This window comes from Eschscholzia californica, unplaced genomic scaffold (assembly GCF_041429995.1).
Source record: "Eschscholzia californica isolate CP2 unplaced genomic scaffold, dmEscCali1.0.p SCAF_4, whole genome shotgun sequence".
In the NCBI taxonomy this organism is placed as follows: Eukaryota; Viridiplantae; Streptophyta; class Magnoliopsida; order Ranunculales; family Papaveraceae; genus Eschscholzia; species Eschscholzia californica.
In genome coordinates, this window is record NW_028238461.1 from 35624069 (window position 1) to 35634485 (window position 10417).

A 10417-nucleotide genomic window follows, 5' to 3' on the forward strand; every position below is an offset into this window, starting at 1 on the left:
TGAAAGAGCACAAGCTCATGCTATCTACCAAAATTCTAGGCATGATAATCGTCAGAAGTATGATCCTTTCTCTAACTCATACAATCCAGGTTGGAGAAACCATCCAAACTTTTCATGGTCTCAAGGTCAACCTTAGGGTCAGTTTAATCATTTTACCAACCCTTCAGGTTTTAGCCATCCTAGGAATCCTCCTACCCAAACTAGCACCCAAAATTCTTCTGAAAATAAGGGGTTATTAGAGGATACTATAAACATGCTAGCTAAGAGCCATATAGAGTTTAATGAAAATACCCAACAGTTTATGCAAATTACCACCCAATCCTTGTCTAGTTTACAAACTCAAGTGGGCCAACTTGTTGAGGCCCTAAATCAAAGAGAAAATTGTAAGTTTCTGAGTCAACCTGAACAAAACCCTAAGGACATACAAGATAGACGACCAACTGACCAAGCCAATGTTATATCCACTCTAAGGAGTGGAAGAGTTGTGGATAATAAGATAAGTGTTCCCCAAGAAAATGAGTCTGAGTGTATCCCTTCGTCTTTATCAAATAAAGTCCCTAGTGATGAGCCTAAGAAGGCTCCTGAGTTTAAAGAACCACTTGTAGTCCCTGAGCCTTACATTCCAAGAGCTCCATATCCCCAACGTCTTGTAGAGCCAAAGAAGAAATCTTCGTATGAAGAGATAATGGAATTATTCAAACAGGTTAGTATCAATATTCCGTTATTAGATGCCATCAAACAGGTTCCAGCTTATGCTAAGTTTCTTATAGACCTATGTACTAGAAAGCATAAGATGAATGTGCATACGAAAGTCTTTTTGACTGAGAAAGTGAGTTCGATTATCCAACAAAACCTCCCACCGAAGTACAAAGACCCAGGAAGTCCCACTCTATCTTGCACCATAGGAAGTTATAAAATTGAACGAGCTTTGTTAGATCTAGGTGCTAGTGTCAACCTTCTTCCTTACTCTGTGTACTTACAATGAGGTTTAGGAGAGATAAAACCCACTTCAGTAGTTCGCTCTGTCAGACGCCCACGTGGCATTGTTGAGGATGTTCTGATTAAGGTAGGAGAGTTTATATTTCCTGTTGACTTCATTATCCTAGACACTGAACCAGTCCATAACTCTAATAGTCAAATTCTAGTGATACTAGGTCGACCATTTTTAGCTACATCAAATGATGTCATATAATGTAGAAGTGGTCTTCTAAAATTGTTATTTGGAAATATGACGGTGGAGATGAATATTTTTAATGCGGGACTTCTCCCTGATGACATAGATGAGTTTAGTGAGTTGAATTTGGTAGAGTTATTAGTTCAAGATGCATTATCAACAACTCAATCAAGAGATCTATTAGAAATTCTATGGGCCTTCTTGAGCATAGATGAGGAGGATAGTATTAATGGGGTAGATACCTTAACGGATCCTACTCCATGTTTAGTTTCTGAGCCAAATACTGTGCCCGCCATAGAAGATGATGACGAATCTTGGCTGCTCAATCTAGTAAATGAGAATGATGACTCACTTGACTTAGTCAAGGATCTAGAGTTGATTAAGGACACTGATGACATCATAATCAAAGATATTATAGAGGGTTTATCTAAACCGACTTTAGCAGAGCTTGAGTCTAGTAACCAAGTGATTCTTTTGGAAGAACCTAATGTACCTGTTTTAGAAACCTCTAGTTTAACTCTGGGTGTATTTGATAGTCCTCTAGATCCTCTTTCATCGTGTCCCACAGAAGCATGTTTAGAAGTTTGTGAAATCTCTCACTTGGTTTCTCCGTCCTGCATAGATCCTTTTTATCAAGACTATACTCTTTCTATCCTATCACCAGACTCAACGATCTCTGTATCGTCTAAGTTTGGGGATGTCTCTTTGATCATGATAGTCCCAACGACACTGCCACAAATTACACAGGTGTGAGACTATCATTCACTAAACACTTCGTGTTTTGGGTAGATCCTCAGATGTTTCGCTTGTAAGTTTATGGAGCTATTTCTTAATGTTGGTTGAGTGATCTGTATAGTCTGGCTGAAGACTTTAAACTTAGCGCTTTCTGGGAGGCAACCCATGCATAGGACTTCTGAATCTGGTAATATCTTTCTCTCATCATGTTATTTTTTTGCATAGTCTTCAGAACATTGAGGACAATGTTTGGTTTAAGTTTGGGGATATGGGAATTGAATTTTTGCTAAGTCCTTATTTCAAAAACTAAAAGGGTTCAAAATTCTAAATTTTTTTTGGATTGAAAATGTGAGTCTAGTTGCTTTTGCTTGTTAATATTTATAGAGTTTAGTTGGTCGAGCTATCTGTTTGCTAAAGGTTTTTCCATAAATTTCGAGTCTCGAGGTTGTCGTGCACTAGCCATGTGAGTGTTACTTAGCTGAAGAGCAGACTTTTTTGAGAGAACTTAATCGATCATTAGTGGAGACTTAACCTATGTGAGATTCTGAGCCTTTCTTTTTTGCTTTGAGTGATCTCTTATGCATTAACTCCGAGTAGAATGAAAAGCTACTCAACCTCGCAATAATCAAATGAGCTCATTGATCTCTTGAGTTCAAATCTTACAACCACTAGGGATGTCGTTAGGAATGTGAATCTTTCTCTTGTAGTCTGAGAAATTTGAAGGCAGTGTCAACTAGAGGAAGATAGAAAATTTCATCCATCATTTAGGAACCCTGAGAATAAGGCATGAAGCAAAGTATAAAGAATTTCACCCAAGGAAAGAGTAGTACATTGTGTATTTGAGCTTGATTACCAAAGTTTATGAGTACCAAAAAAAAAATGTTTTGTGTGTTTACCCCTTCTTGAAGTTGTTCTTGAAGATTTGAAAACGTCTAGTTCTCAGGAGTTCAAGTCACATCCTTATTAGAGCCTATTGCCCTCTAGGAAGCATTGTTTGAAAGTAGGTCAAGTGAGAAGAGTTGGTAAGCTTCCCGATTCCGTATCAGTGGTTGTTGCCTTCCTATGAGATCAGTCGTCTAGAGAAAATTTTAGTCTATCTTTTGTAATGTGTTGAGTCTCCTTCATGCTCATACTCGCACATTGAGTGAACCATTTCTGAGTGACTTAAATTTTAGGTTAGATATTTCAAATCTATTAAATCAATCATGTTTAACTATTTGGTTGCAAAACTGATTTTAAAATCATTAAATTTTTGTTCTTAATTTATTAATATCTAACCTAATAAATTGGAACATATTTTTAGTTTGAAAATTCAAGTTCATGAATCTATAAAATCTTGAGTTTGTTTAATAGAAGACAGTCTAGTCTACCTCTCTCATCCTTTTAGATTTTAATTAGTGCTTATAAACAGGTGATGAGTTCGCTAGAACTCATTTATTTATCGTCAATGTACAGTCGGTAGCCTTTAATTTTGATGAAACTAATGAATTTAATTAGTTTTTCAGGAATAACACAAAAATGTCAAGAAGCCAATAGAAATAGGAAGTTGATATATACTTTGATACGAAAGATAGTCCGTTCGGTGCAACTAAAGTTAGTTTTGAGGTTGTTTTGCAGCAAAGACATTTGATGGGGGGTGTTCTTCGAGAGTGATCATTTCGCATGGACTTAAATGGAGAAGTATCCAACCATTCCACAAAAAGATGTTGTACTATTAATTTGGCAATTCAAAGTGGCAATTCATAGAGGGACCCACCACTTTAAACGAAGGCCGAATTACTAAGGGTGGCCAATACGTGGACAACCAATTTTCTTATATGGACAACAATATTCGGGTCCGATGCAAGTCAACTATGTTTGACTTAGTTGACTTTGATTTAATAAGAGGACAATTCTATAAGGACCTGAAATATTAACACTAATTAATATGAGGACCATTAACAAATATAATTAGTAAAACCTAACAATTAGGGTTCGACAATCCTAATCGTTTCTTCCTCTTCATCAAAACACCACTTCCTCTACCAATCACCACCCGTCCACCACCACCTTCACCTTCTCCGAGACCCGACCACCTTCACCTTCTCCCAGACCGGACCACCATATACTCCTACTCGACCACCACAAACAAACAACCATTCTCAATCTTTAATTTCAGAACTCAATATCATTCTAATCTTTCTCTCTCTAAGATAATAAAAACTTGAGAAATAATGGAAATAAGGAACGAATTAATTTGTTAGTAAGAAAGAGCGTTAATGTCATTTTTTGCATTATTACTCATCCAAATGAATGCCTCTGACTCAATTAATTAGTTTGATCCACTACCATTCTCTTAGTTTCAGTTAAGGTTTATCTTTTCAGAGACGACTTAATTAAGAATATGATTTCATATTCAAATTTTCAAGGTCCTCAAAATTCATTGATACACAAAACATTACTTATCTATACTCATCTTTGTATCAACAATGTGACTTATTTAGGTTCAAATCTTTTTACTGTTAGAAACAGTGGAACATTTTATCTGGTATACACCATCTTTAAGTTGTTGATGATATCAACCATCTTAAAAATGAGAACACATTTAAGATGGTTATGATGGCCCAAGAAAGTGGAGGTGGTTGAAGAAGGTGGATGTGGTTGTAGATGGTGGAGGAGGCAATGATGCTGTGATGAAGAAGAAGAAGAAGAACCAATTAGGTTTTGGTATTAAAACTTTAATATTTTTACACCACCAATTACTGTCCACATTAGGTCGATAATGGGGACTTTTTTTTTTGGACTTGTCATGATCAACAATTTCTGTCTACAGATTTTGTTAGGAATGAAGAAGAAGATGTCTTAGGTTTATGGAAGAAGGAAATGGTGAGGACTTAAAGTAAAAACTCAAATATTTAGAGAGTATGGAGCGAAACGTATTATAGTAATATCCCCCTAAAAATTGTTGTCCATATAAGATTTATAACTTTTTTATTTGTCCACATAAAATAGTCGTCCACATACGATATTTGATTGTCCATATATTGGTCACCTTACTAAGTTGAATTCAAAGTGGGTGTTTGGTGGTTTAGATAATGGGCCCCACGAGATCTTCTCATTCTTATCAAAATGAGTTGATAGACTCAAAGCTAGGTATCCTTAACAAAAAAAAAAAAAAAAGACTCGAAGCTAGGTATTAATAGGCAGCCGGTTTTAGGGTTACGGAGGAGAATTTTGGGCAGTAAGCAGGAAGCTATTGGCAAACGTTGGGAGATCTAATTGAAACCAAGGTCAGAAGATTTTATGCAAAAGGGAGTAGTAGGAGGTGAAGCATTTTTGGGTGATTTCTTCTCCAATCTTTAATTCTTTTCCTATTGTGTATCTAATTTTCTCATGATAATTATTGTAAACATGAGTTTCTAATCTTCCATCTAGAGAGGATGATGAATCCATGAGATTGTTTTTAGAGATACAATAATAAATTAATCCGATGCTCTATCGTGCTTCATGTATCGACTTCCACTTGGTATTTATTATTTAAATTAATTTTTCATTGTTCATACTTTTAGATTTGATATATCATGCTTCGATTAAGTCTTTGATGGTCTATTCTTATTTGTTTGATGAGTAATAGTTAAATTATTTTAAATGTTAAAACAGTAGTGGATATATACAAAAAAAACTAAAACTGTTTTAAAAAAAATATTTTCCGGACTTTAAATATTTCATATCTTAAAGTCTGAATGATAAAAAAGTGTTCGATTAATTTGTTAGATGTTCTTTTAAAATATTTAGAGGGTGGATTCAAAATCTCTAGGTTTTTCTCTCATTGATTTTCTTTCAATCATTTATTATTTTCGATAGTTATTTAATTTTATCATCAAAATTGAATCTCAAAGTTACTTATTTACTGGTTTAGGATTAAAATATAGTTTCAACTTGTCTTCGTGGGATCGACCCGTACTTACTAGGTTTACACTACATAGACCCGTGCACTTGTGGATTTTATTATAAAATACGGATTTTGTTTTAGCCTATTATTTAGGTTAGGTTAAATTCGCATCAACAGGCAATCCTTTTAGGAGAGAAAAGAAATTGCAAAAACCTGGTTTTTGCAAGTAAGGCCAGCATAATCCTGTTATTCCTTCCCTTTTATCTTTATTAAATTCATTAATTTCCGGACACTTTTTCGTCGGGAAAAAATTACTCCAGTTCTTTATAACTACAGTGACATAGAAATAACAAAATATTTACTTGTCCATAATCAAATTGGAATCATCTGTCCAAGAATAAGTATCTCCACAACCTTGTTGATTCCTTCCTTGCTTGATGAATGATCACCTTCTTAGCTAAGAATCTCCACAATCTATTTGCGCAAGCAACGCAAAAGAGACTCCTAATTGGCCATCTTCGATAGATATGATGAGCTTGAAGCAAATATAAAAAAGAGAGAGAGAGAGATAAGCTCTTTTTCTCCTAGAGGGGAAGGCAAAAGCTCACTACTACTGTAGAGGATGGATTGGAGTAAGAATGGGATGAAAGTGAGAGAGTAGTATAGAGTTGTCCTATGACTCCTTTTATATGCCAATATGTGTCTAACCCACAACATATATACTAATGAGAGACATAATGCCCTCCAAAAATGGCTTTGTAAAGATCATTGTAATGACCTCCCCATATGTTTCCATAATGGCATAAACGAAAACATGTGCAACATCCATTCACTTACCTTGTGGCAACCTAATTAGTGGGTGTTTTCTAACTAATTCAAGTGCCTCTAATTTAATCGTTATTAGATCCTTTAATCTACTATTAATTTAGCTTCACTCTAGGTCCTATGGGCTTTCTCACACGGAGCTCTTGCCTCTTGGTGTGGACTTGAGTGTCTACTGTCTAACTCTTAGAGCTCCACAACAAAGCAAACTGATCATTGGCAAGCTCCACCAAATGCCCATAACCGAGTACTCCCCATAAGGTGAAATTTACAATAGTACCATTCATTTCTTAATTGTAGTAGCACCTTATACCCACTAAACCGACACTCGTAATTTATTCAATTTAGTCATAGACTTGGATCAACAAATCAGATACAATTACCTCTTATTTCTTAAACCAATTACTGCACGAGTCACAACAGCTTGGTGTTGCAACAACAATTTTATAAGTTACAACGGCAGTGCAAGTTTGTCTAAATTTTCATTCTATAGCATACACCACCTTATCTTAGTTGTGGCTGACAATTTAGAGGCTTAATGCCAAATTTTAGAAACGGCCCTATTAAGCGAATTTGTTTTTTGCACGCGAAGTAATAAACAAAAAGTTGAAAAACAAAAAGTTCGAAAAACAAAAAGTTCAAGTAACTTAACTCTAAGAAAACAGTTTATTATTGATAAAGTTAAATGTACGATGTTGTTATATAACTAGCCTTACATTTTTCTAAGTAAAACATCTTCAATTTATAGAAGTTTTTATTTTTCCAAAGTATTGTTGGAGCTTAGAGGTGTAGATACATCAATACAATTAAATAAACTCAAAAAGTTCTCATTAACATACTTTCATATATAATAAAGTTTCTTTAGATCTACAAAATCTCATAACCAAAACATACAAAGTTTTCTCACAATAATAAACTAGATATTGAAGTTAATTCTTACCTTAAACACAAGATTCATACTAGATCTATGTCTTCTTCTTCAATTCCAGGGAAACAATTCCATGGAAATAAAAGAGTTTCCACGGAACATATTCACGGAAATTAAAATTCTTTTGTTTGGTTGTCATTTGTTATTTTGTGGAATTGCATACTTCTGTTGTTTGATTCACAATTTATTTCCATGGAAATTATTATAATGTACTCCAACTTCTTCGAGAAAATGAACAAAATATTAATTAATATTTTTTGAAATAAATTTAATGTATATAAATCAACAAAATCAAACCTATTAATTGCCAAAAATATAAAATTTGAAGTCACTATTTAAAAAGTAAATAAACACTTTTTTGGCAAAGTAATATAAAACTTAATATCATTCGACAAAAATTAGCATAAAATACTTTTGAAATTAGTTTCGTAATTTCATCCTTAACCAATTAACCCAATCTTCTTCCTTCAGACAGAGATAAGAAGTACTGGGCCATCAATGGGTCTCTATTAAATAAATCTGTTGTTCGATGTGCGTCTTCCTCATCCAGTTCTGGTATGGATTGTAAGATTGTATTGATTTTTTCCCAATTTGGTCCATCAAAAGTTGCAGCTATTCTGCTTGCAGCTTCTATCATCCCAGTCATTCCTTCATTAATACTATCTTCAAGGGCTCGAACGCGTTTGCACTTTTGTGATGATGTAAGACTACTATTAGGTATAATTGATTTTGATGTAGGAGTCCATTGTGTGTGGTTGTCATTATCTCCAGAAAAGAAGTCATTTAAGTTATCTAAGCATTAAAATAAACAAAAAGATCTAGCATTAGTGGAATAAATGAAAGCATATTCTCGAAAAAAAATATGAATCAGAAAATATCGCACCTGGTAGAGAATTTACTGGTGATGAAAAGTTACCCGCTTCGACTGCCCTATCACCAGTTACTTGCTCGTTCCCTATCATAATTTGACACGAATCATAAAATTTTAATGGTTTTTCACGCAATCCTGTAGCTGCAGGATGAGCCTACAATATTAAATATAAAAAATTAGAAATAAACAACATACTATTTGTGAAGTTAATTGCATTCGAGAAATATTAAAAAGAATTTGATCACTTACGTCTACGTATTTCGCCCATGCATCGTCATCTGCATTAATACATTGAGTCACCGGATTGAAGTTGAATCCACTTTGGTTAAGGGCTTCTCTTGCTAATATATAATCTTTCTTCATTGTTTTCAACCGTGCGTTAATATTTTCATGTGTAACAACCGTCTTTGTTTTTTTTATCAATTTCAACTACAACACGGGTTAAAGATTCATTTTTCCAATCATTGTCTGGTTTCTTTACTCCTTTAGCAACCTCCTCCAAAAGTGTTTCAACAAGAACCTCGTCCATTCGTTCACTCCATCTTACACATTTTCTTTTTGATGACTCAGATTCTGATGTCATACTAGTAACACAATTTAACATATATTAAATTTTAAAAAAATTATTATTATCAGTAAATACGTAATCAACCAATGCACTAAAAAACGAGAACAACATGAATAAAATGATAAAGCTAGATTTGTCACAATGAATAAATAAGTCAAACTACTTAGAAAATTAGAAAGTAATAGTTGAATCATTTTGAATATAATATCGAAACTATATTTACTAACATCAATATTATACTTAGGCTAACGTTCTTCCCACATCTTTTCCGCCATGGCATCTCTCGAAGCTATCCACACTTGAGAAGAAGCTTTTACTACGTTCGCGTCGTTTCCTCTTTCACTAATTTCTTCTTCGTCATCAATAGAGTTTTCATACTGACATAAGTCACTAGGATCACCATCTCGTAGAAAATTGTGAAGTGCACAACATGCAATGACTATCGTCGATTCAGTTCTAATGTCATGGAATGGAGCATTCCTAAGATAGGTAAATTTTTCTTCAAAACTCCAATAGATCTTTCAATCACATTTCGTAGGGACGAATGTCGAAAATTGAACATTTCTTTAGGAGTTTCAACACGACGACCAATATGATCTCGAAGAGGATATCGTGTGTTGAGATATGGTATGAGGAATCCGAGAACTAAAGGGAATCTTGCATCTGCAAGATAGTATTTACCTATTCCAAGTAATGTTAACAATCACTTTCAAGACCACTTTTGAGATAAATAAAAATTACTAGACTCACATACCTACAGGTATAACTAGCTTACGACCTTCACGACTTAAAGCATTCCTTAGCATGCGACCATCATGAACTGACCCTTCCCAACCAGCTAAGACATAGGTGAATTTCATATCAAATGTGCATGCCAAAAACACATTTTGAGTAATGGTAAATTTTCTGTTTTGATATTTTGGTTGTTCTTCTAATGGAACTGTAGCTCTAATATGAGTACCATCAATATCACCAACTGCACCCAATGGATAAACTAAAATTAATAATAGAGATTTTAATTTTAATATTATTTAGTTGTTATAAGAAGTAACCTCGAAGTAGTGATGCCAATGTTTTTCAGTCCCCGAATCTGCTGGAGAGTTCGTCGTAATTGCTGGCTTCACGACATCCTTATAGAAAAGGATTAAAGTCGACAAAACAATATGAAAATACCTACTGACTGTCTGACTTGAGCGGAAGAATTGAAACACTGATTTTCTATTGCGTGTATCGTGACCAACTCTCCAGCAACTTGTTCCTCAACTGTAACTGTCTGACTGTCTGACTTGAGCGGAAGTATGTAGAAATAATGCAACTTGTTCCTCAACTGTAACTGATCGACCATCAACTAAGCCATACACACGTAATCGCTCACATAAACTTATGGAACATTGATCTGCTCATCCTTAATTGCTCATGACAAATTATATCACTCTCCATATACATTC

At 34.4% G+C, this 10417-nt stretch overlaps 1 protein-coding gene across 1 annotated transcript; it reads right to left on the reverse strand.

The window, feature by feature from the left end:
• Nucleotides 1-7978: 7978 nt before the first annotated feature.
• On the reverse strand, nt 7979-8764 carry LOC147544337 (uncharacterized protein At2g29880-like). Its single transcript, XM_086635680.1, has 3 exons — nt 8651-8764; nt 8414-8555; nt 7979-8322 (listed from the first exon to the last, which is right to left on the reverse strand). The coding sequence occupies exons 1-3, from the start codon at nt 8762-8764 to the stop codon at nt 7979-7981; spliced, it is 600 nt and encodes a 199-aa protein (XP_086491806.1).
• Between the last annotated feature and the right edge of the window lie 1653 nt (nt 8765-10417).

What these genes read in the sequence shown, in the direction of transcription:
- LOC147544337 (XM_086635680.1), bottom strand. Translation starts at nt 8,764, where the DNA reads ATGAAGAAAGATTATATATTAGCAAGAGAAGCCCTTAACCAAAGTGGA. An exon ending in CATGGGCGAAATACGTAGAC is followed by an intron (nt 8,556 to 8,650) that starts GTAAGTGATCAA and finishes TTAATATTGTAG; the next exon opens with GCTCATCCTGCAGCTACAGG. An exon ending in ACCAGTAAATTCTCTACCAG is followed by an intron (nt 8,323 to 8,413) that starts GTGCGATATTTT and finishes TTTAATGCTTAG; the next exon opens with ATAACTTAAATGACTTCTTT.